Genomic DNA, 27084 nt, shown 5'->3' with positions numbered 1-27084 from the left:
ATTAAATTTTGGTGGTGATCGGGGGTGGGGGGGCCCACGGGGGGGGCCACTGATCAGCCTTGGCGGAGGTCTGCGCTCTCCAAGTGCTTCTAGTTACTGTAAATGTTTTGACCCCAAAATATACTGCAATACAACTTTTTGTACCATTGTATCCAAGTTGGGAGTAAATATAGCCTAACATTTGCTGACTTCATTTCTATGCTAAGATTGTCTACTTCCTGTATCCATAACAGCCCAAATAAACTCAATTATTGATGACTCAGAATCAGAGTTTCCAGAAAATCCTTATATTCACTCCTGAGTTCATCAAAACCTCACTTTTATAACTACACTGCTGTGTAACAATGGATTGGAAAACTACCAACTCCCAGCACAACAAAATTTCCAATTTCAACACAAACCTTGCATAAGTACACAAGCACCTGCAAATTTTCCATATTGAACCTAGTCCAGATCCCTAGAAGTAAAACCTTAATTTTATTTTTTAAATTTCACTTTGAAAGCAGTTAGTCCTCAATAGCAGGGCATAACAATATAGCCAAAAAAACTGAATGTCACTTTTTCCAGTGCCATGGACTACTGGCAATTTTAATCAACTATTTTCTGTCTACATGAAAAGTCAAAAATAATGCAAAATAGTTTTCTTAATAAAACTGTACACATATATATGCACTAACAATGAAAACAATAACAAAAAAGCAGCACCTGGAGGGGCTTCTGCACACATTTTTTGTTAAAATAATAATAATAATTTTAAACAAAATGAAGCCACACTGATGGGCAGTGACTGCAGAAACATATTCAAAATGAATATATTACAACAAACAGACAGGTTGTATTTTGAATTTCTGTTGAGGAAGACAGATGTCCAGAGGAAGCAATAATATTGACCTAGCGATTTAGACATTATTCATGATTTTAATGATCTACTGAATAAAAAAACAAAAATACATAGGTGCAAAAATCAGTAGTCAAGAGGTTTGTCTTCAGTTAGGACCTCTTTGACTGCATCTCCTCCTCTGGTTCCCTTCATACCATTACTGGAGCACAAACAGGCCATTATGCCAGAGTTCAGACAGGCAGACATGATTTTTCCCTCTCTATCTCTCTCTCGTCTCTCTCTCTCTTATACAAACACAGTGCACACAGCCCCACATGCTTCCTCTCCCTGTGAATGAAAGAGGAAGTGCAGAGGAGACTGAAGTGTAAAGAGTCCTCTGTCTCCTCCGTCTCTCTCAGACAGGAGTGACACCACAGCCGACAACAACAACAACAACAACGACAGTGACAAGCGGCGCTGCAGAATTATTCATGAGGGCTGAAAAACACAACCGCAAAAGAGCTCAGTGTCTACAAAACTCACTCACTCAGCAGCCTATGTTTTTCAAAGCTGTCCCGTTCATGAGTTACAACCCTAGAAACTTACACCCTCCAAGAAGAGATTTCCCTCTCAATGGCGCCCACCTGGTCGGAGAAAGGAAAGCGCCAAACTGAAGATTTAAGTATCAAAGTGCTTATTCTCTAACTTGGTTGAAAAGTTTGCCGCCCGTCACAAGCGAGGCTCTGTTGCAAAACAAGACAACTTTGTGTGACACCTGAGCTCATACATAGAGGCTGTTGAAAAATAGTGTGCTGGTGGGTGATGTGTTTCACATCCATAATGAGGAGATAAACAAACTTTGTCTCAAGTCACTTTTGACTCAGCGTAACTTTGAGGAAGTTTGGAAACAATACTTTCCCCCACAGAAACAGCCTTTCATAAAGGCAAGACGAGACTCTGTGCAACATTTCTTTAACAAAAACACCCATTATCTGTCTTCTTTTAAAAGACAGCTGTGAACTCCTTATGGTAAAAACACATTTAAATGGCCTATTATTGTTCTCATTATGCTTTGGTGGTTTATTTGTGTGTTGAAGAAAGATTTCTGTGTTCTGCTTACAGGGCCTTAAAACTCTGCAGGCCTCAGTGGTGTCAGCAGGGCAAGCTTTTTATTGTTGGTGTGTTGGGAAAATAAATTTGTTTTGTTCATTTTGTTTTGTATCATATTAATTAAAAAAATAAAAATAAAAACTTGTACTACTCTCTCTCCTCAAGCATTCTGTCTCCATTCACTATAAGTAATTAAGGCAGAAATTCCATAGAAACCTTTATTCTCACAAAGTGCTAAGCACACCTGGATGGTCTAGTACAGTATCAGTACTCATGTTTACATGTAAACCAGTCACTCACTCACACTATAATTAATTCCCGCAATGTCTAAAGATGACACACTGAAGATTCACTATCTACAAGGTTCTTTAAGCTAAAACATGTGAACTGGGACTTAACACTTCTTGTCCTCCCGTACTGATAATCACATAAAGCCACTGACAGCTGAATTAGAAGAGTCAGTGTCAACGCCCACTAATCAGAGGTGTTCCGTCTACCTGCCTTTCAGAGGAAGTCTGCTAAATATGGTTAATTTTCTGACAAGTCAAACTGAAGCCATTTTAGTACTTTATTCAGAACCATCAGAACCCATAGGGACAACAATTTTGCCTCATAAAGCTGCTTTCTTGACTGCTTAATTTCTCACTGTGAATCCAAAATAAAACACTTAAATCACACAACCCAATGTGCAGAGTAGTTATTTTTGCCAAGGAACTCCAGCAGACTCGGAGAGCACTTCAGCTCTTCAGCATCCAGTGGAAAACAACTTCATGACAACAGGGAAAAGTGGCAAAATATTTATGGCATACACTTAACCTACCGTGAATTACAAAACCCCAAAGTTTTTCAAACCCTGTTTTAGTTCTGCTGAGGTGCATGATTGTCTCTCTGTCCTGAGGATATCCCCTGAACAACTACTGTCTCTCATATACATACTAATCTGAGTCCAATTATTTATATATTCTCAAACTGCACTTTAAACATCCTTTAAAAATGTGAAATGAGTCAAATTAATTTTGCAGTCTCTTACTGAAAAATGAGAAAAATGAAACCTGCGAACCTGAAACATTCAGTTACACTGGAGTTACTGTCACTGCCACTTGTCTCAACATTAACCTCTGCAATAATATTTTTTTGGAATAATATAATTTGTACTATAATGTAAATATGTATATAGACAATATAGTTTTACTTGCTATTGTTATTCTTTACATTGTTTCTTTTTCAGTATCTTTATGCATGCACATTTTTTTCCTGCACTTGCACACTACTCTTCAGAAGAAGAAGAAGAAGAAGAAGAAGAATCACAACAATATGATATTAGACCTGAAACTGGCAGAACGGATGGTCCTGTCTCTTTGGAATGGATGGAAGCTCCAGGGTTCAAGAGCTGCATATCTCAGAGTCAAGGCTCTGCCATGAAGCTCCATACTGGGGGTGCGAGTCCCCTGGAGTTCTCTGGAGGCCCCATGGGGTTGGATCTGATGAATATGGGTCACAGGGAGCTCCCTGTCTGTGTGTACTTGAGCATGTGTGTGTGTTTGTCTGAGAGAGTCCACACTCAGACAGCCTTTGGGGTAATAATGAGGAATGGACCCATTTCTCAAAGCAGGCAGTGGAGCATAAAGAGGACAAATACAAACACATGAAACATGAACACTCAACCACACACGTCTATATGAAAAAAAGCAATCACACATACACCAGCACATGTGTACCCACAGTGTATAAAGATGCCTCTACACACAAAAAGAGTAAATCACAATGAGAGTTCTAAAATATATCAAAATGATTTACTCTTTGGGAATGGAAGCTGTTCCACTTCACAGATCAGGCAGCAAACACAAAAACACACAGCGGATCTACACTGAATATTGTGTAACACTAACAGTACCCCGCTGAGCTGCTCACAGCGTACTTCCACCGTGTTTGCCGTTTCTACCATCCTGCCTCACAGATCCCCGTGACTGAGCCATGAATACTGCATGGCTTTCCTGAAAGCACTGGGCCCTGTGGAACTAGCAAGCAAAGTGTACGGGTTCCTCTGCAGGTCACTGTGCCAGAGTGTCTCCGCTCTATATTTACTCTACTTGAACCTGACTGTGTGTATGTGTGTGGGTTTGTGTGGGTGGATGGGTGGGCTGGGATGACACAGAGACTGTGAAAGAGCATTTATGTTTGCATATAGGTAGGTGATGTTTGTGTATGTGCATATTTATTTGAACCTGGGTGTGTGTACGCGGAGGGGGAGGAGGAACAGAGCTGTAGAGGATGTTTGTGTTTGTATGCATACATAGAAAGTGTGTTTGTTTGCACACATGTACTTATAGGGTTGTTTTACGAATGTGGGGATTCATGTGCATATGTGTGTGTCTTTAGTGGAGGTGTAACAATACTCCATTCCTGGTGTCACATGTTTGATTGCATGGACCAATGCTCAGGCTGCTTGGAGAATGTATTCAGTGTACCAGAAGAATCATGATGTCTCACACTGGGCAGGGGTGGGGGAAGGGTGTGTGTATGTGTGTGTACATGTGAGGGAGACAAAGATGACCAAACACTAGCTACAGACAATATGTGCGCCACATTTCCCATTTCCCTGTTGTTAAGGGGGGGCTGCAGCTCTTTCAGTGATAATAGCAGCGAATGCAGACAATGGCGAAGGTGATTCAATAAACAACCCAGATGCTTCATTCTGAAACAGAAAACACACACACATATGCATGTACACACACACTCTATATAGGTGCACAATGAAAACCTTCTTTGCAGAACTTGACATATGGTGCACACAATTTCCCTCTCAATTTCAGATCCAACTCCCACAGACGTCCTCGCACGCCGGCAAATTGCCACACCCCCCCACCACCCCCTTCCCTCCTCCTCCTCCTCCTCCTGCTCCTCTCTCCTCATCTCCCCATCTCTTCCTCCCTCCCAATTCACTCTTCTTTCTGAAAGTCATCTGCTCGCTAAGCAGTAAGCAACATCGCGGTCCGCTTGCAGAAATGAGAGTATACAAATGATTTGTGGCACAGGCGTCCCACTGGCGCCAGCCTAGATGGCTATGAGGAGGAGGAGGGGGTTCAGGGTGGGGGGGATAATGTCACTTTCACCTTGTGTTTCTCTAGCAGGCCCATGATGATCATTTTTCCCCATTTTCATAGCAAATTTGTTTCGGGCAAGGGCTACCGAGGGAAGAGAGAGAGCAAGAGAGCAAGAGGGAGAGATGGTGGGTGAGAGCAAGTCCCTTATGCTTTGTAGAGTGGAAGCAGAAACAGGGGAGTGGGGGGGTGAACCAAAGAGAAAGGGGCGGAGGGTATATGTAAGGGGGGATGGAGGAAAGAGAAGAGAGGTGGGGGGCGCATCTGCACAGTGACCTTTTTCTGATCCAATCTCACTGATGAATCCTAATGAAGGATTTAATAAAATCACAGTTTACAATCTGTCTCTGCATCAAAGCGTGCAATCCAATTCAAAACACAGGCCCATCTACATTTCCAATATTGTTGCAAACCCATCAACCCCACCACCAAGCCCTTTCCTGAAAAATAAGTGGGTATGTGTATGTGTATGTGTGTATGAGAGAGAGAGGGGAAAAAATGGGAGAGAAATTGGCCAGGCTGAATTGCGAGCGGCTGGCGCATTTGTTCCAGCTGTAGCCTAATGTCACAACTCGTCATATTCATTTGGCCTTCTAATGAGCCTAAAGTCAACAAGGTGCAGCATACATGAGTGGAACTGCTGCTGCAGCTCACTGTTAAATGAACAGTGAGAAGTAGACAAGAGACTAAGGGACACAGAGGACATGATACTGAGAGAACAGAAAATGGGAAATCATTTCAAACTTGATAACATACAGAATTGGAATGACTTCACCAAAGCACACTCCTCAAACTCACAGTTGTGATATTGTGCTGACATTTCTCTGAAATCAAAAGGGCATACCTGTTATACTGTCAGTGAGCTCTAAGACTGGAGAGTAAACAAGACAGATGGGTGGATCAATGCAACTGTTAGGAAGTCTTTAAGATGATGCAGGGAAGCAAAGAGGAGAGGGTCCACTGCTATCAAGTACAACACTAACACTGGAAATCTGTGAACTCCAAACCTGTTCAACCTCAGAAAACACTTTGCAACAGTGACATCTGCTGGTCAAAGATGATAATGACAATAGTTCATAGTGGCCCTGAGCAAGAACATGTCAACAAATAATATACGGTAGATAAAAATGAATAACTTCAAATGCAAATTAAATTCAAACTTCTCCCACAAATATAACATGATTCATTCCAGCTCAAAACAAGAACAAAAACCCAAAGGTCAAAGGGAAGTTGGATGTTTAATAATAATGGACAAAATTTAAGAGGAACCACTTAAGTTCAAGTATTTCACACATCACTGCTGCCCTCCATGTACTTAAAAACACACTTTAGCATTCTCCAAAAGTAAAACAATCCAAAAATATTATTACTCAGTGTGTTTCATATGAAAGTAAAACTGAAACACATCATTCATTCAGGCATTGTTGCAATGTCAAAACACAAAAGACTTCACTGCAGTGATATATTATTGATCCATACAGTGAAATTGCTTTTTTTTTCCATTTGCCCTCTACCATGGGGTGAAAGCTGATTGCAAGTGTCACCAAACGACATCCCAGCAGGGGCTGTGGTGGGTAAAATCTTGTTCAAAACTTGGTACTTTTAGTTGAAGAGCGATCCACCTGCGCTAACCCAACTGCAACCTCTCTCCTGCATCTGCACAGTGTATTAAAGAATAACATGACTCCATCTGCACTGTAGTCACTAGTTTGGGATCAAAGCTACCCTACCAAGTCCACATTTATATGTGGTTTCTCTGAGGAATAGGTGCATTGATTAGATATGAGATCTAATGTGTGACCGCTGCCTGCATCAGAACAGCTGTAATTTCTCTCTGATTAGGCCTCAGATTGCAATTACTTTCTGTATCGACAACACATGTTAATGAGACTGTTTGTGCCAGAATCCCAATCTACATGGCTCTCACTGTGAGCATGTATGTTTTAATGTGGATGTTTAGGTGTTGGGTATGTGCTGAATATTTGCAAAATCTGTGTGTGTGTGTGTGTGTGTGTGTGTGAACGGGGGTGATGATGTGTGTGTGTCTCCAGAAGGCCCGAGTTGATCAGAGTGTGGAGCGACAGCTGTGCTACAAATCAGAGCCCATTTACTGGTGACAGAGTCATTAAAGCCTGCTCATCTCATAAAACACAATGCACATGGTCAAATACCATTCACTCCATTCACGCTCATAACTCAGTCTGCTGGGCACACACACATTCACACAAGCTAACACACAATGAAGTGCAAGCACACACACACTCACAGATGCACATACAAATTCACACAATCTCTCACAAAGCTAAACCGAGTGTGTCAATTGGAACGGGTATAAGGGACGGTTTCCTTTATGTGTGTGAGTGTGTGTTGTCAGAGCATCCATAATAAGTAAGGTGATAACGACACTGAGGTAGAGATGGGTATTTGCTAAAAGCGTGGCAGCAGTAAACACCAGCACACTTTGTGTAAGGGTAGTTTTATGATAAGTGCATGCACACTATACCCCCTCTTCAATTGCTTTCCTGTTGCCGGGAAAAAAAAAACAGATTCACTGAAATCTACTGTATTTACAAAATAGATATAAACAAAGTATTGGTCTTCTACCTCCTCACACACAATAACCAGTCGACATATTTTCATATCCTATAGTGTTTCTTGTAACAATCAGTTCTGCACAAATTTTATCTATAAAAACAATACAATAATGTAGACACTTTCAGAGGAAAAATATGTTCCTTCTTCACAAAGCTAAATTTAAAAAGCAACTTTTTTTTTTTAACTTATTAATTTCAGCCTCTGTAAATAATGTATTCATCTGATGCATTAAACTTGCTATAAAAGAAACATAAAGAAAAGAAAAGCTTCTTCTCATCTTAAGTGAAAGACAATTTTGTTGTCACTAATGCTGACGGTGAAGACTGAGAAGCGCCTGGTTTTGAAGGAGAGTGTGGGTCAGCCTTTGCCTCCACAGATTTATATACCACGTTAGAGCATGCTATATGAGGATTAATGTGCCATAAGTAGGCAGTGGGGTGTAAAATGCCACTAACCTCAATCTAAACTGGGGTCAGCAGCTCCACACCCAGAAGGTCGTTCTGCAACACCTGGGCTGAGTCAGAGAGCACTATGGGTATTGCGATCATGAACTATTAGGATTTTTATAGAGGATTTAAACATGGTTGGAGTCACGTGCAGGCAGAATCAGTTGCGTAAGTGTTAACCTTAAAAAGGTCTTCACCTATTCCATAGCTGGATCTTATCTAGAAAATACAATCATACATTTTCAGTTACTGTATAGCTTATTTCATTGCTGTTGAAATGGGAAAATGTGGTAATTACTACGGCTGCATATTTGTGGCATTGTCATGTGACACATGATGATATCATGTTATTGTAGCTCTACCACATGGTGTGGTCTAAAAGAAGTAAAAAGAGGGGACAGTAAGCCCTGTATGATGACATGAGATTTAAAAATGAACAAATACACAGCCATTCACACACACACACACACACACACACACAGAGACACGTCAGCTCAATCATGGTGAAGTATCTCTCTTACCTTTCTCAGAGAATAAACACTCCCTCATGGCCAGGTCACAGTCAGAGCATGTAAGTAAAGTTATCGATGACCCGTTGACCTTTAGATGAAGAATTTGGCTATACATCACCAAGTGCCTGAAAAAAACACTCGGGAAAATGAGAGTTTGTTTCTTTTTCACATTTTAGTCTCCTGTTGTTCTTACACAAAGATTATATGTATAAAAAAAAAAAAAAAAAACTACAAATTTATCTTCTGTAAACTTTACATAAATGACATAGTGGGAAAAACTTACCTCTTCTGACAAAAGTTTTTATAAAACTTCCACTAATAGGACTTCTTTTTGAAACCTTTCAACTCTAACTCCATGTTTTACTTTGTAACGTCCTTGAACAACTGCAGGACGCAACTCCCAACACGATGACAGGACAACAAAAAAGTTCCTCTTTTCTGAAAGAATGCTGTCTGAGTGGTTTTGTTGCACTGAGACACCCAGGAAGTGAAAAAGTCACAATGCTGCCCTTTCAGGGGTGAGAGGGAGTGCAATACAAGGGGGTCACACAAACCAAAATATAGCTGGAGGCAAAAAACATATGCAATGGAAAAACCACATATATTTTGAAAAAACAATAGACTTCAGTGCATTTAAATGAACAGATATAGTATTAAAATGAAGAATTAAAGTTAGGTTGAGCTTAAGGCATATTTAAAAAATACATTTGCACAGTAAAAAAAAAATATATAAGTTGCCACTGTGGTCTGAGTGGAAAAAGTTCAAAGAGAATGTAGAGTGTTGTTAAAAAAAACCATTGTGCCCCAGGCAGCTCCAGTAGTCTCACACACAGTTCACCATTGTCCTGTCTTATGACTTTGCTAGTATCCTTTCTCAGCATACTGCTTTCACACCAATATTTTCTTCCGTAGCCACACCAAAAGCAGCATAGCAGCAAAAAAGTCACAAGACCCGTTGAAGCAAGGTTCAATTGTTTTTAATTTATTCCAATGGATAATCCCAGAAAAAGTACAAATGGAGCTATTCTTCAATCATAATGATGACAGATTCTCAAAATGTATATGTTCACGGCCCATGGAGGAAAGAAACAACAGATCACTCTGAAAGCCAAATAAAAGACTCACCTGGATGTTGTCAGTTGAAGTTCGTTGGACATTTGAAGGAATGAACACAGGTGGGGAGCTGCAGTGATTTCCCTAAACAAACAGAAACAAGAGAGCACCTGCAATCCAAACCGGCATGGAAAACCAAACTGAGTCATGCTTACAAAACCTCCATTTGCCTTAATTTGAATAGGACACAAAATGTGCAAAGTGTTCTCCCTGTAAGTCACTGGTGTTCTTGAAATAAATAAGCTTCAATGAAGCAGAAAACACATCGAATTAGTTCATCAACTAAGCCAGCTAATTTAATAATCCTTAATAACACAAGATTCAATTGAAATAAAAATATTTATTTATATTTGTATACGTCTTGTGGTGTCAGCCCTCTATTGCTGATTAGCACCATAAATGAAAAACTGTCTTTTCCACACATTTACAGTAAATAGAGAGTGGCTGAACTGGTTTCATTTAAACTTTTATATGCCACACTGATGCAGAGAAAGCCTGCCCTCATGTGGACAAACACAGATGTAACATCTGGGAAATGAGCCCTGCTACTGAGAACAGACCCTGATGCAAAGGTCAAAATGAAGAGGAAGTATTTGATTTATATGTAGCTTGTAAAACCAATAATAGATGGGCACACAGCACGTGCCAATAGGTCACATTACTTCTATGAATCACATTTGCAAAAAAATATTTTTAATTATAATGTCTGAGCAGGTTAGAGCCATTTAGCGCTACTTTAAGACAAAGAATGTTCATTTTCATGAAATTCAGAAATTGTTAAAATTAGCATTGTTTCTATTCATTGTTTTACTTCATATTTCTTGTGTTGTTTATTTGCTGTATTTTTGTGTTTTTTCATACTAATTCTATATTACATTTACTTTTGATGTTTTCTGTTCTCAGGTAGCTGTAGCCACTGGGAATCCTAATAAGCAAAAACCAAAACCTGCAACTACACCTACGATCAAAGCCTCTAAGTGTCAATTTTAGAGTGAAACTTAGATGGAAGAAAAACACCATCCCAGCCAATTGCAGCTTGGTTATTGCAGTGGTGGAAGATGCATTTCGACGATTTACGTAAATACTAGAATGAATAAAAAAAAAAAAAAACATAGTATAGTAGTAATAATGGTAATAGCAAAGTATCAGTGTTGTTATGAGAGAGATGGGAGAAGAAATAAGTCTGATACTCTAATGTGTCCTTTTCTTTGATGTCCATAACACATTTTTGTTCACATATTACATAAATTAACATAAGTTGAAGACAAAAATCTATATTTGATGGAGCTGTCAACTGCACATATTCATCTAAAATGTGACAAAGACCAAGACACATCTGCTTTAATTTTTGTGTTGTATTTTAATAGCTTGTTATATTATCCACTGTGTAAAATCTTCATCTATAACCCTTACAGAGCTTGGACATATGTTTTAGGTCAATGTCTTATTGCATAGTGAAATTGGAGAAGTATGGAATGGTAGCCACACTTTAAACACTGACTCATATCAATTCTGAACCATCAAACTACTATTAGTTTACTACTTCAGTACATGTACATGTGCAGTTTAACGTACATGTGCACTTTATAATGAGTTGAAAGTAACTGGTTACTTTTATGTTGATAACACATGTCTACAAGTAAAATGCCTCCAGGATAAAAGCAGTGAAACTACCAAATTTGAATCACTAATAAAGAAAAAATAGACTGAAAAATGCTGGTTGGCTGTAGTTTTAGAATTAAAAAGAGAATGGGTTTTAGTCAAAAGGAATGTTTGTCTCAGAGCTACCGGACCTGCTTCAAAACACTGTCTGCATATTACTATACATTAACTTTTCAGGTTCTTTCCTGTGGAAGATTTATAAGTCCATTGTATAAATGACACTGTAATATAATGTAATGACACTTTATTATATAGGCCTACATTGAAAACATATAATTAATAAACCAGTGTAAATATAGTGGAGTATAAAGTAGTCTGAGTAGTTGAGTCTGTGAAGTTGTTTAGAATGGAAATAATCAAAAGTAATTGTACTTTTCTTGTACTTTCTTTGCACCAGTAGTTATTACAGTAAGTTTAAGATACAGTACTGTCAGAACAGTTAAACACTGTTATAACACCTGTTTTGGTTAATAGCTCTGAGTAAACTGTAGAATTACAATTGTTCATTAGAATATGTTTTAACAGTATCCAGTTCAGTGTGTTCTAAAATAGCAACAGAATTACATAGGACATAACCTTATATTTCTGATATTAGTGACATGATAAAGGCTAATGCTAATGGGTAACAGATTAATCATAACACCTGTCTCCTGTAGGATATCGTCGGTTGAAGGTCGGTTGAAGAAACTTGTTTCGAAGCCAACTTGAGCTACCTGCAGGTATGGGCATGTTTGGAGCTACAGTTGCCTCAAGTGTACTTTTGACAACAATAAACTTTCCCCTACCGGCGGTAAGTTTACACAACTCACGTCTCCTGTCACCGGGTGCGTGTGATCAGAGAGCATCCCTCCCGTCATCCCACCGCCTTCTCCTATTGGTCACTTCCGCTGCACCTGTTCCACCCGTCCGCCAATCATACGCCACAGTCGGTCTGCTCCAAGATGGCGGCTCACAGAGTTTCACATCACACATCATCGCAATTGAAAGCAAAATAACATTATCTGCGGGTGGTTTAAACTCATGAGGAGGCTGACCAGAGGGAGCCGAGCGGGGCTGAGCGGTCGCTAGTGAAACGCGGAAACGGTTTCCCCATGGTTAGGGCGTATAAGGAGCCGGGCTCGGCGTCGGTCTGAACGGGTTTGTGATATCCGAGTATGGCCACCGAGAACAGGATCAATTTTTGGAGGAGAAACGCAAAGGTTCCCGGAAGGTGGGTTTTGGCACCTACTCTTATGAATATAACCATGTGTTACCTGTTTGTTTGGTAAGTTTCGGTAGGTGCTGTTCACATATCATCATAGACAGGGAAATAAACGCCCTTTACGGTATTGAGGAGTCATAAATGCACTCTTAATTATATGCTCGAATGAATAACTGACTGACTGATTTACTATTAGTGAAAGAGTCGTGAGTTCATCTTGTGCCGGCTGCTGATTTTAATTCATATTCTTCAGGACTACTGAGCCCTTTGTTCCGTCTGGGTTCACTGTGTGTCTTGATAATAGCCCCCAGCTAAGAGTGACACACAGAGACCATCCATCTATTTCCTCTGTGTGGTTTTCAACGCTCAGAGTGGAGGTGTCAGCTGTCACAGTCCGTGCATCGCCCGCCATATGTTTTTCTTGTCTGTGCTGAGAGCTGGAGACCCTTGGGAAGAAGAAAAAAAGAAGACTGTCATTGCATTGTCTTGATGACTGCAGCAATCTCAAGTCTTACCCACCAAAATGAGTCATGAGAGTAAAGTTCACTTAAGTACATCCTCTTTATAACAGGTTCTTAATGGCCAACATGATGCACTGTTTGCCCACAAAAACGGGTTGGTCAGGTTATGTAGTTCCTTAGAAGTTCACTCTGGAGACCTTCTTTAAGTCCATAATATTGGAGGAAAATACTAAAACATAAAAAGATTAAAAAAAAAAAAAAAAAAAAGAGGGAGGTAGCATACAGATTATTTCTCTCTTAACTGAAGTCTTCAAGCCAGTCTTGTTTTAGCCTGTAGAGATTGCTCAATTGGCATCATGGTGTTGGTGTTGATTTTGAAAGCTTCCAGGTTCTCTTACATTATTGTGTTTGTTTTATGTCCTCAGCCTCATGCTGTGATGGTTATTACAAAAAAACCTCTGATAAGACATGATTTTTATGGCAATGTTTTTTATCTTTATTGGCCTGCATGTCTTAATGGTTCTGAGAAGTTCAAGTGGGTGTTCTGTGTGGTCTCAAAGCAACTGCCTGGCAGGTTAGGAGCTAAAAAGGCTAGTCAGTCTGTTAGGGTAATCTGAGTAGAGAGGATCTCTAAGGAGAGGGCGTTGTTGCCTTTGTCACACACGCTGATCTTTCTTGAACTGTGGTGGGCGGAAGGCTGGAAACCCAAACACAAACATATGTTTGAACAGGAAAGCAAGCAGCTAGTGCCTGTCCTTGAGCCGCTCCTGATAAAACGAGATGGAGGCTGGTAAACAAGAGACTCTGGCACTACCTGATAATCAGCAGGTCCAGTTCTCAGCCAGTAGGATTACTGTCAGTTTATACAGGCAAATGATGGAAAATATACTGGCATCTTACAGCCTGGGGCATGCATGAGAAGCAGGAGGGTAAAATTCACGTAAGGATTATATTTGTTGCTTTGTCATATTCATACAAAAGCCTTTCAGCATCTTAGAAAACAGTAGTTATCATGAGTTACTGACAGCATTTTGGAAAATGGTAATTTTATATTCAGTAGTAGACTACCAATTTGTCAAAAGTAAACAATAGTCTCTGGAAATTCATTTGTTTCCACTCAGTACAACAGGGACCTTATCAAAGAATGCATTTTAAAAAGAAAACCTCTGGCAACATACAGTTTTACAGTACCTTTTCCCCAAGAGTTTTGCTGTGGTGACAAACAATAGACGAAGCAAGGCAAGGATGTGGAGCCTCAATTACCATCCTATGTTAACTGCCCGTGAGCATGCATTACTTAATCCTGTCAGCAGATTCTTTTAGAGAAGTCTGAATGGGTTGATGAAGTCGCTAGGGGAAGCCACAGCTTCTAAATTTCTCTGAAGGAAAAGAGCCGACCACAGTTGTTGGCAGGATGACCTCTGTGCCAGTGCAGCCTGTTTCTGGCCCAGATCCCGTCCTCTGACTTTTGACTGTGCCAGCTTTGGGTCATCAGAGAGGTGGAAAGAGGCTGGCTGAGCATTAAGAAGTTAGCATCCGCTGAACATAATGCAAACCACAGGGTGGTGGAGAGGGCTGTAGCTGTGCAAGCTGTCCTTTAGTTCAGTTCAATACACAGTAAGAATTAGCAATCTACAGAAAGAATGACTGTGTATGTAAAATTTCGGGGGGGGACTTTCAGTGCCATCTTAATGCAGAACATAAGGGTATCTGCAGTAATATTGTTTTTCTGACTCCATGCTTTTCTATTAAGTCATCTAAAGTGTTGTAAATGATGTGATCCTGAAACATATTGAATGTGTTTGGGCTGGAGCTCATACTACAGGGGTTGGACAAAATAATGGAAACACCTTAAAAAAATCAACAAAATATAATTTAAGATGGTGTAGGTCCGCCTTTTGCGGCAATTACAGCCTCAATTCTCCGAGGTATTGATTCATACAACTTGTGAATTGTTTCCAAAGGAATTTTAAGCCATTCTTCAGTTAGAATACCCTCCAACTCTTTTAGAGACGATGGCGGTGGAAATCGACGTCTTACTTGAATCTCTAAAACTGACCATAAATGCTCAATAATGTTGAGGTCTGGGGACTGTGCCGGCCATACGAGATGCTCAACTTCATTAGAATGTTCCTCATGCCATTCTTTAACAGTTCTAGCTGTATGGATTGGGGCATTATCATCTTGAGGTGAAGGTGTTTCCATTATTTTGTCCAACCCCTGTACATAAAGAATAAAACATTTTGATACATTTGCTGAAATGCTTAACACTTGTATGAACAACATGAAGATATAATTATGGAGTCAGGATATTAGGGTTCCATGATTTAAGGAAAAAAATCACACTGTAGTTATTGTGGGTAATATTGTCATGATTTGATTGTGATCTTAATCTACTTGCTGTGTTAATAAGGAGACTGTGCAGGTGCGTCATTCATGTTGAAATGTGTGTTTTTTTATAGTTCAAACATACAAACTTTAACTAGTACAAGAAATCCATAAACTTAAAAAAATAAAACATTTTGTTTGCATTTCTTACTTGCATAGTAGCCTCTTCTGTTCAGTCAGTACCACTCAATTCAATTATGTAATCACACTGGCTGACATTGATTAATTGTGTAACTCTTTATGAAAAACCACAACAGAAGAAAACTAGAAGCACTCGGAGAGCGCAGACCTCCACCAAGGCTGATCAGTGGCGCCCCCCGTGGGCCCCCCCACCCCCGATCACCACCAAAATTTAATCATTTCTTCCTTATCCCATTTCCAATAAACCCTGAAAATTTCATCCAAATCTGTCCATAACTTTTTGAGTTATGTTGCACACTAACGGACAGACAAACAAACAGACAAACAAACAAACCCTGGCAAAAACATAACCTCCTTGGCGGAGGTAATAAATGAATGAAAGAATTGTTACAATAATGATGTGCAGTGACTGAATAAAAGTCTCTTGACTTTATGGACTGGCTGGGTCAGATGTTGTGAGGCTGCATGCATTTTCAGTACAGAGGTAACTACATTTTATAGTATGTACCATCTTCTGCAGTGTACAACCTGTATATGGAGCACAGCATCCACCTCTCGACCCACGATTACGGCGCGCGTAAGTGCTCATTGGAGTCAGGTTGCATGATGCCATGTCATCTACACAGATGTGGTTTTTATTGGTTTCACTTGGGCTGCTGTTCAGTTGATTGCTTTATGTGTAAATTAAGTATGTGAATTGCATGTAACAGTGATGGTGTCATGTACTTCACTTTCAGTCTTTGAGAGAGTTTCTGTGTTCCACTGCCTTATAATTTCCGGCATCTGCATTGTGGTCTGTATTCATGATGTTCCATGAGGCCTTTCTGTTACATGTTTTTTTTATCAAGCCTGCCAGCTTCTTAAATAATATTTTCTATCTAAACTATCAATGTTGATATGAGTATGACTGTTGTCTTCAGTATCTCACTCTCTCTTGATCTGTCTTTGGCAGGTACCACAAAGACACGAAGCCTAATTTTAACAATCTCAAGACTAAAAAGGCCTCCAGTTTCCATGAATTTGCTCGCAGCACCAATGATGCTTGGGACATTGATGATGAGGAGGAGGATGATTTCCTTGGGACACCTGCACCTACTTTGTCTCTACACCCAACATCCACTCATAACCAGGTGCCTGTAGAGTCTGAGCATTAAAGCATGGGCTTTTGTCCTTGTAACTACTGCAGTATTTATTTGTAATTATGCAGATAATGTTTTTTTTTATTTATTTAGTTATATTATCTATTTATAACTCTTTTCTTTTGGTGTGAGTGAATTAAACTAATCTTTTAAAGATTAAAATGTTTATGAAGTCATGATGGCACTAAATCTGAAATGAAAAAAAACAGATTGTGATCTGTGTTCTCCTTTGCCTTCAGTGTACTCAGCAGCAGCTGCAGAATCTGGCCGATGATACAGACACAGGGATGATGCATCCCCCAACAAAAGGTCAACACCTTCAGGATGTGCAGGAAGAGGACGGAGACTGTGAACACCTAAATGGCAAGTTTGTCAAGTCCAGTAGTGAGGCTGACCTCAACATGTCCTCAGGTAAGTGGATGATATGCTGCGGCAGTTAATTCTACTTTAATAACTTCTGAGCAGCTTATGTGTTGATTCACAGCGGAGCTAATTTCAGACTTTGTCAAGGGAGGACCTCAGTTGCAGGAAGGGCTTGTGGATTATATCAGGCCTTGCAGCCCACAGAAGATTTTGCAATTACTTATGACCGCATGTTGTTTTAAAGATAGTAAAGAGGGTTTTGTTAGTTTTACATTAACATGGTTCACTGGGTCTGATAAGTTTGAGCTGTTTTTTAGGTGTAGCAGTTCTATGCATAAAATATTTATATCCATCTTATATCCAATATTTTTATAAGGTAAAATATAAATGTCAGGTTGGTCCAGTGTGTTGTTTGCTCAGATCCTCAGACAGGGTTTCTGACAAGCTGTCAACAGGACTTTGGTGTTCAGATATGATCTGTATTCTGTGTATTTAGTTTGAGGCTACAGGGAAACTAGCTCCAACATCAGCTGAAATGTGCTTAATGACCTCTCGTTTTTGTAGAGATGCCATTTTATGTGCTTTGTTGTTTAAAAGTGCTTGCGTAGAATTTGTATTTCTATATTAAATGTTCCTCCTTATTTTTTCATTTCTTGCCCCTCTGTCACAGTTCGCTCCTCACTACAAAAGCAGCAGTCTCTTCCAGTTCGCCCCATCATCCCGCTGGTAGCTCGTATCTCCGATCAGAATGCCTCAGGGGCGCCGCCGATGACTGTGCGGGAGAAGAGCCGGCTGGACAAATTTAAACAGCTACTGGCTAGTCCTAACACGGACTTGGGTAGGAGAGAAAAACAGAATACTGCTTGGACAGGGCTGTGAAATTTGACCAAAACCTCATATGTAGATTGTCAAATTGTAGTATACTTTATATAAATTTACATATATTAAATTACCAAATGGACAGGGTTATGTCTTATTGCTTTTTAAATATACATTCGACTCACAGAAGGTTGACTCTTCCACTTTTAATAAGATCCATTGTGCAAACTTTCAACTAATCCTAAAAAAATCTAAAATCATGTGTAAAATACTACAAGGTAAATACACAACACTTATCAATGATAATTCTTACCAAAGTTCAGTTGTACGTTGGTTTTGTTGGAATTGAGACCAACTATGGTTTTCTGGTCTTTGTCAGATTGATCATATTCAAACCACATCTCCAGCCCCAGGTTTCGATATGAGCTCCTCATCCTGTCATTTGTCTTAGTTTGTTTTCCTAGAGCACATTTCTTTGCTGTATCTCAAAACATTGTCCTAGTTACAAAACATTTTGCTGCAAAGAGTGTTGTGTTATCCAATGTGTAGCAGCCCTTGGCATCAATGAAATGGCGTAGAGTTCGACTGGTGCAAATCTTTATTTTATCATCAAGCATCGTGAAACTAAAACACAAACATTTGTACACAAGTTATTTTGCGAAGTTTACTTAGGTTGCATTTTCTTTAAAAGCACAGACACTATTACAAACAAGACATATTACTCATATTTAAAATTGTTATTTAATACACACATTTCAAACAAAAGAACAAAACATGCCACTACAATTAATTACCACATACCTTGCTCCGCCTACCAAGGGTGCAAACTCCTCAGTCATCCAGTGTATAGCAGTAGGTGTGCAAACCAAACTGCGCTTTGACAAAAAAAAAAAAAACATTCCACATAACTATCAAGCTTGATATTTGTTCAAAATAATGTATCAAACTCAAATGTTCTTTCTGCTCACCTCACTTCTTTGTTCAGCACAGTCCTGCTCTGCTTTGTGTGGCAACCCAAATATATGTGGCAAAGCAGGTGTGTGGCAATCAGCCTCATTATATCCCAAAAGGGGGTGTGGCAACAATAAAACAAAATGGGAAGAAAATCCAACAGAAACCAAAAATAAATAAAAACAAAAAAAAAAGAAGAAAAATCTAAAATAATAAACCTATCAACCAGCCACTAACACAATGAAACAAGTGATAATGTAAAATAATAAAAGTTTTCGTCGTGTGATGATCGTATGATACAGCACTATGTCAGGCACTTTTCTGAACATGTGGAACAGCTCCATTCCACCCTGGGTTGGTGTGGGGAGTCTGTTCCCTTGGTGAAATAGAGTTGTGTGTTTATATCTTGCTCTGTGTTGTGTTCTGCAGAAGAACTCCGGAAGCACAGCTGGTCAGGCATACCAAGAGAAGTTCGACCAATCACATGGAGACTTCTCTCTGTGAGTTTTTTCCCCCTGTATTTTTGCTAACAAAATGATGTCTCAAATGTTTTCAGTATGTGTGTAACTTGCATTCCTCTCTAGATAATACTTGCATGATTTCAACAACTTGTCCTTACAGGGAACCTTATCTGCTCTTTTTTTGTCTCTTATCTCACATTGCTGGCCTGCTCTGTTTCTCTGAAACTGTCATGTAATAAAAAAAAGTTTCTCCTCACTCTCTTTTCCACATTTTCTCTGCTATTTTTCCTCTCCATGGTCTCTGACAGGGCTACCTGCCGGCAAACAAGGAGCGCAGAGAGCTGGTGTTAAAAAGGAAACGTGAAGAATACTTTGGCTTCATAGAACAGTATTACCACTCCAGGACAGATGAGCATTATAAGGACACATACAGACAGGTAATGCTTTAAAAACTGCTCAGTAAGAAACATGCTCGTTATCCTGAGTTGTCCTTAGAAACATCTCTGTAATCTTTGGTCCCGTTAGATTCACATCGACATCCCAAGGACCAACCCTCTGATTCCCTTGTTTCAGCAGCCGGCAGTACAAGAGGTAAGATCTGATGTGCTGAGCACGACTATTACATTCAGGTAAAAAATTAGAAGGAATAAAGCATTTAGAGTGCATATAGGCATTTCATTTTTATATCATGCTTTTTACTACATGTTGGACATTTCCTCATTGTGTATTTATGTTGTACTGGATGGATATTAGGTTTGGTTAATTTATAACGAGCAAAAAACTCACACAATTTGGTCAAACCGATATGGATTTATCTACAGTCTTGAGAGGGTGAGTGAATTTTTCTGCACCACATTTCACAGGATTCACATTTTTTCCTGATGTTGAAGCTCAAGTCACTTTTATCTGCTGTGCCCTAAACACGTCTCAAAAAATGTGAGTGCCTCATTAGATGATTAGATGAGTCAGGAAATGAGTACACTGAATTATACTGTATAGTGCCACAGAGGAAGCATTTGTGATAACTACACCAGTATAGAGGAACTGAGCTATGAAAAGGAACTGCACTGAGAGGAACTACTTCCTCAAATGTGGTGATTTTGTGGGCTATCAACATATTAGATAATTGTCGTCAGATTTATCAGCAACCAGTGATAGACAAACGACTGCAGATTTAAAGCTCTACTGGTGATAATTCAGAATATTTGCATTCACCTGAATTGTGCTAATTCAGTTAGTAGAGATAAGTGCCTCTGAAGACCTGTTGTTTACTAGTTACATAGTCATTGTGAGTAAATTTCTGCAGTCATTGCCTTCCAGTGGTGTTTTATAATAATATATAAACATGTTTCAACAAATGATGATACTTTTGCTGTGCTGTTTTGTGCTATGGTTGATATTTGTTGATTTAGCAATATAGAGAACATCTAGATTTAATAAAGGAAATTACTTGTTAATCATGTTTTTTCTTGAACGCGTATAGATTGAAAAAAAATTTTGACTTGTCAAGAGCACTGAAACAAATCAAGATTACCTATCCCCTGATTGTGGTCATATTGTGTTATTGTATTATGTATTCTGCTAATCACTAACTGTAATAACATATGAACAAAGTCAGTTTTTCTTAGCATTTTATGAGTGTGTTATTTTTGCAGAATCTATTACATCATAGTGCATATTTAAATATAAATATTGTTTATGTTTCAGTCCAAAGCACAAGCACACACCAGACTACACAATATTAAAATTAATATTATATAGACAAAATTCCTCATTTTATAGGAAAAAGATTTACGTGTCTCCTCAAGTTGAAAGGGTGTGTGGTCCTTAATCAAGTAGTTTCTTTTCATTTTCAGCATGAGGCATACACAGTGAGAAAATATTTTGATGTCTCTCCTCAGGTGTTTGAGCGAATCCTCTTTATCTGGGCCATCCGTCATCCTGCTAGCGGTTACGTTCAAGGAATTAATGACCTGGTTACACCCTTCTTTGTCGTCTTCTTGTCTGAGTTTGTCAGTAAGTAGCTTGTTGGAAAACTCCACCAGAGAACACCTTTTCACGCACAGTAAACCAGTTTTAATTTGTGGTTGGAGTTTGTGGTCTCTCACCAGTAAATGTTTTCTGCATCCACATCTGTTTTACTGTATTAGAATACATCCAAGTTTCTTAGCCAACCTTAAAACATAGAACAGTGTTAGTAGGAGTCATCTGTGTGGGTCTTCATTCAGTGTTATTTGTTCTAACAGCGGAAGATATGGAGAATTTTGAGGTGGCAGCCCTTCCTTTGGAAACCCAAAGGAACATTGAAGCTGATAGCTTCTGGTGTATGAGCAAACTGCTGGATGGAATACAGGTCTGTTTACAGAAATTAACACATGTGACTGAACATAAAACCAAAAAGTATGGTTTACTGAGTTTAATATCCTTTCAGGACAACTATACTTTCGCTCAGCCGGGGATCCAGAACAAAGTGAAAGCTTTGGAGGAGCTCGTGAGTAGGATTGATGGTAGGTACAGAGTTACGGACCCTCTGAGCTGTGACAGCTCCAGCTGACATACTGTGACCCGCCCATGCCTCTTCATTTTCAACCTGCTGACTATGAGTTCATATATCAGGGTTCCTGTGGGATTTTAAAAAGCCTTAAAAGTCTGGAATTTTTAAATCTGCATTTAATACCTTAAAAAGGTCTTTAAAAGGTATTAAATTTAGTATGGTAGGTCTTAAGTTATGTTGCTATAAACTTGTACATTCTATTGTGTTTAAATTTGTCAGAGAAATGTCCAAACTGCAAAGAAGGTAACATTAGTCTACTCAGTTCCACTCGTTCCAACCCTACAATTTAAGTTGAAGTTAGGAACCAATTATCGCTAACTTTGCAGCCCCCAGTGAGGAATGACTCAGAATAGTGGGAATGTAGGCATTGGACTAAATCAGTACATTTTCCTAAATTCTAGGAGTCATGAATTTTTGCCAGTATGGCTGTGAAATGGGCATTAAATTCTGTTCAAAGTAGTCTTAAAAAGGTCTTAACTTTAACTTATAGAAACCTGTAGGAACCCTGATGTATGTTGAAAATGATAAAAGACTGCACAGCAGCTATGATGGAAGTTATAAACACGAAATGCACCTCTAACAATGTCTGTATGTGGGTCTGTCTCCAGAGGACGTTCACAATCATTTCAAGAAGTATGAGGTGGAGTACCTGCAGTTTGCTTTCCGCTGGATGAACAATCTGCTGATGAGGGAGCTACCACTGCGGTGCACTATTCGCCTCTGGGACACCTATCAGGTAGATCCGAATATGTATCACAAATAAACCTTCAAAATACCATGAGTCCAATATAACAGCGGATAGAAAAACAATTTCTCAATTCATGCTACAAATATAGCATTTGAAGTTGAAAGAGTTCAAGTGTCAGGACATTTCTGTTGTCTTTGGCTGTGTTTGACAGTTATGTTGTAACTGCCTGTAACAGGGTTCTGTTTTTTGCAGGCCGAGGCAGAGGGTTTCTCCCACTTCCACTTGTACGTTTGTGCAGCTTTCCTCATAGAGTGGCGCAAAGAAATTCTCTCCATGGTCGACTTTCAGGTACTATTATTGTATCACCTGTTGGGAACTACTTTAAAGCAGTGATATTTTGCTTAGAAATTAGATGGAATTATGCATTTTAAAACATTTCCCTGTGGTCTACATCTTCAACCCTATTTCTGAGTAATAACATGAAAAAGGTCATTTTGAGCACTGGCCCTTTAAATGCAAATGAGCCGCTTCACGCCCCACCCCCTCCAGCTTGTTAGCTGTGCGGCTCTGTCCCATTCAGCCACTTGTGTTTGTTAATACAACCAACAACTGAACATTTTAGGTAATCAGCTCGAAGTTTGGACATATTTTCAGTATGGACTACAACTGCTGCTGCTGACAAACAATTATGGGGTACTCGGAGAAATGTTCGTTGGAAGTCTTGACCCCATATGTGCAAATGCTGTTAGATGTAACAAATTAAGAAGGAATTAAAACGGGTTATAGAAATCCACTCGATTTTTGCCAAAATTAATATAAAGATAGCTTTGCAGCACCTGGAGGGTTCAAATTGAAACTTTTGAACTATTAGGGTCCAAATACACAAATAAATGTACCACAGACTAATAAATGTTGGTTTAGCAAAATACGACCCCTTTAAAGCACAACTAACTGGACGAACTTGATCAACAACACAACTATCCATGGAGTTTGATTAATTTTTTCTGCCTCCTGTAGCTTTTACTATGCAACAAAATCCAGAAAAATAGTTGAACTATGAGTAAACTATTGTAATTCACTACTCATCAACACTGGAGATGAGTTGTTCCAGACAGCTTGCACTACACACGGATGCATACACATTTTAGTCTACCATCTTGAGAGCTTGTATAAATTTGATCAAGTCTCCCCCACTGTTAATCCCTGCTTAGCAAACCATTTTTGATGTGTAAAATGTTTGTTGTTTTGCTTTTAGGGCCTTCTCATGCTATTGCAGAACCTTCCTACAATCCATTGGGGCAATGAAGAAGTGGGTCTCCTTCTAGCTGAAGCTTATAGACTCAAATATATGTTTGCGGATGCACCCAGCCACTACAAGAGATAGGCCTGGGGCTTCCACAGCATGAGCACAACAAGGACTTTTGCATCCAACTAGACTGTATTTAAGCAGACCTGCAGTATTTCAGATACCCCGCACATGCTATGACTCTGAGACGTCCTTGAAGAGGCCGACATATGTGACCTGTGCAGAAAAACTCTCCACACTGTTAAGTCGACCAGCGAAAGAGGTAAAAGGTGAAGGCCAACTCCTCAGTTTTGTTTTCCCTCTACAGATGTGTCTGGCTGTGTTGTGCTTAAATCTCAGAGCCTTGTGACAAATCAGCAAGAATGATCCTGTGAACATGAATTCCAGTGAGTTTCACACTGGATGTGGGTTAATGGTGCATCCTTACAGCTCAGTGATTACAGGAGTATTTTGCAGTCCATGCGCTGCACAGTATCAACGGACTGTTACAGTATAAACAGCCATAGCTATGTGACTTCGGTTTATTTATAGTTTTTTGGTCATGCAACAATGATTGTCTCTCCAGGTAAATGTACATTTAAAAGAACTGTGTAATTTAAATGGATGATGAATGTGTGTGAAATCATCCGTTTATTTAAAGATGGTTTCTATAGATTCTATTTTTTTGCAGATTTGTTTTACCAATCATTTTATGAGGGAAGAAGTCTTAAACCAGACAGTTGCATTATTTTGATCTTTGTCTTTTACAGCCTGTTTCACTTTAGTCTGACACTGTTTGAGATGTTTGGGGGAAAAAATAAACTGCAGTCCCACCCCTCCACCCCGTCTGTAATAAGAGAGTTATTTTGTGAGAAGACTTTAGTTTTTTAGGTTCAGTGTTACCAAATCTGCATCGTACAATCAACTAATGATTTGGACCTTAATCATTTAGTTTAATTATATGTGCCAGTGGAGTTCCAGAGTAAATATCCTCTTTTGTAGCTCCCATAAATTGAAACAGATAAGCTCTTAATGAAGGGCTGAATAGACGTTTCAAAAAATGTTCTTAAAATTGGCATTGTAGGTGGAATTTAGGCACACACGAAGAGTACAGAAGGTGGTTTGGACTGGAAATTGACAAACTGGTGTCAGTATGTAATTAGCACAACTATGAAGCCTATAGGTACAGGAATAACAACAAATGTAACATTTTAGTTTTATTGCCTGTGAAGACCTTTTGTTTAATGTAGCCTTCAAAACCCCCATTTCATACTGTATGTTTGCACATTAATGGATCTAAGGTCATGGTGGTACATAACTCCCTACTTTGTTCGTTTTTAGACAGTTTAATATATTTTTAATACAATATTGTGGCATATGCAAACACTCCTCTTGACTGGTACAAAATTATATCATACAGTTTGACAATGTGTGTTCCTTTATGCTTAAAAACAACAGTGGTCTTAAAGATAGTCTTTGTAGTATATAACTAGATACCTATGGTCACTGTAAAGAAGTCTGCATATGCATAATTAGTTTAAAATATTCAATGTAAAAACTTTAATGAGTTTTAAATAGTTTCAATAATTGTTTATGGGGATGAAGATTTAGTGGTGACTCTTAATGCTGTAGGACATTTAGTCACACAAACCTACTTGAGACAGTCCTGTGGACACAGTGCAGCTCAGAATATGTTATGATGCCTTTGTTATAAACATGTGTAATGTATTCTTGTCTTTTACTGTGTAACATGGTTCTATATTCTGTTTTCATTAATGCTTATGTGTTGTTTTCACATTAGATTTGGTCTTTCACACAACTCCGAACCTTGTCACTTTTAACTGTACGTGGGGGAAATGTGAATATGTGTGTGTTTCTTCTCATTTACTTTTATTACCAGTGATACTCAAAATGTATGTTTAGAAGAAAAGACAATCATTAGACTGTGGTACTTTGTTTTCCATAAACATGTTAAAAGTAATGCCTTCATCTATTGGATTTTCGACTATTCTGAAGTAAAGTTTATTGTCATATTTACTAAGGTTCGGTAGAACTGTGGAGTGCAGTAGATACTTGGATTGTATCCTGAACACCGTCTTCTCATACACTATTAAAATAGTCATCAGTGAAACTTTTTTTCTTAGTGTAAGTTAAAAGTTAAAAAGTTAAATTATATTGAAATTATAATCTGATGAAGAACTACTAAAGATATTGTGGCACATAGAGTCAGTATGACTCTTTATTACTATTGTTGTTATTCATTTGTTTAGTCATTTTCATTAATCCCATCTTGGACATCGTTAACATTTTGAGTATTGACAGTTGCCTTTAGCCTTAAAATAGTTTTTGTTGCTTCTTCTTTCACCTGCTCCTCCAATGTTTGTGTCACAATAGGTTGTAACTTTTTCAGTCATACCTGCCATGATGGTATTCATGCTTTTAACCACCAACTAAAAGCTTAAAAAAAATGAATACTTGTTTGTTTGTTGTCAGTTATCAGAAGTGCTCATGCTGTTTCCTTGTTTTCCATCAGTATGCCAAATGTCCAATGGGCCAATACACTCTAAGAACACTTCAGTAGTTAATGGTGGCTTCAGCCTTAAGGGAAGAATTATTCATTTCTTACAGTAACCTGCTGTATTTCAACGTTTTGTTTATATTAAACGATAATTCTTCATTCTCATGCATTTCCTCTCCGTGTGTTTATATATATCATACATTAGACATGTTTTTTGCATCAAGACAAATGGGTACAGAGGATATATACAAACTGTGGTGGCCAAAATTATTAAACCGATAGCTCTGAAAATATTAACCTTTTTTGCCTCCAAAATATTTATGAAACATGAAGATGGATTCTCTGAGCACAACAAATATCAGATGATGTGAGTCTTAGTGTTTTTATCCACCTTTAGCTTTCATATTTACTTAATATGTGTGATAGACCTCAAACATTCAACAGAATCACAGCTGTGTCCTAAGATTCACCAGCAATTTAACCACAACCACACTTGACAATGATATTGTCATGATATATATGAAACAAATTCTACTCTAATTTACCATAACATGAGAATAAAAAAAAATAAATTAAAAAAAAAGCATACGTTCCTTTTTGAAGAGTTTTTTTTTAATGAATAAGTCATTAGGTATATTCAACAGGCTTACAACGTTTTCAGTGTCCAAGATGTGTCCTACATTTTAGCCTCACTTTGAACAGTATTACTTTTACACACTGCATCATTGATTAAAAAGAAGCAGCCTAAAAAACCAG

General features: G+C 38.8%; 2 protein-coding genes across 4 annotated transcripts in view; one reads left to right on the top strand and one right to left on the bottom strand.

Annotated features, from left to right (window-relative positions):
• The window catches only part of myt1b (myelin transcription factor 1b), a 104976-nt gene extending 92818 nt beyond the window's left edge, over nt 1-12158 (bottom strand). The window contains exons 1-3 of the mRNA XM_030138702.1: nt 12003-12158; nt 9710-9781; nt 8594-8709 (exon numbers count right to left, since the gene is read on the bottom strand). Of these exons, the coding sequence (XP_029994562.1) occupies nt 8594-8709; nt 9710-9781; nt 12003-12088 (274 nt within the window). The 5' untranslated portion in view covers nt 12089-12158. The remainder of the gene's footprint in view (nt 1-8593; nt 8710-9709; nt 9782-12002) is intronic.
• A 131-nt stretch (nt 12159-12289) lies between these two features.
• Nucleotides 12290-26497, top strand: tbc1d22b (TBC1 domain family, member 22B). Of its 3 annotated transcripts, none has more exons than XM_030137785.1 (14): nt 12290-12569; nt 16071-16127; nt 16503-16680; nt 16929-17100; nt 17723-17890; nt 19252-19322; nt 19592-19720; nt 19809-19874; nt 21185-21299; nt 21530-21636; nt 21715-21790; nt 22446-22573; nt 22778-22873; nt 23781-26497. In XM_030137785.1, the coding sequence occupies exons 1-14, from the start codon at nt 12514-12516 to the stop codon at nt 23907-23909; spliced, it is 1548 nt and encodes a 515-aa protein (XP_029993645.1). In that variant the 5' UTR covers nt 12290-12513; the 3' UTR covers nt 23910-26497. The 3 variants fall into 3 exon arrangements, with proteins under 3 accessions (XP_029993645.1, XP_029993646.1, XP_029993647.1); XM_030137786.1 differs by lacking the exon at nt 23781-26497 and adding an exon at nt 23468-23750 and having other exon boundaries at nt 22778-22914; XM_030137787.1 differs by lacking the exon at nt 23781-26497 and adding an exon at nt 23475-23750 and having other exon boundaries at nt 22778-22915.
• Nucleotides 26498-27084: the final 587 nt, after the last annotated feature.

This window comes from Sphaeramia orbicularis, chromosome 7, assembly GCF_902148855.1.
Source record: "Sphaeramia orbicularis chromosome 7, fSphaOr1.1, whole genome shotgun sequence".
NCBI classification, from domain to species: Eukaryota; Metazoa; Chordata; class Actinopteri; order Kurtiformes; family Apogonidae; genus Sphaeramia; species Sphaeramia orbicularis.
This window is presented reverse-complemented; position numbering and strand designations above follow the sequence as displayed.

Coding starts and splice junctions, on each gene's coding strand:
- tbc1d22b (XM_030137785.1), top strand. CDS start 12,514: ATGGCCACCGAGAACAGGATCAATTTTTGGAGGAGAAACGCAAAGGTT. Junction 12,570..16,070: donor AACGCAAAGGTTCCCGGAAG/GTGGGTTTTGGC, acceptor CATCTTCTGCAG/TGTACAACCTGTATATGGAG. Junction 16,128..16,502: donor GACCCACGATTACGGCGCGC/GTAAGTGCTCAT, acceptor TGTCTTTGGCAG/GTACCACAAAGACACGAAGC.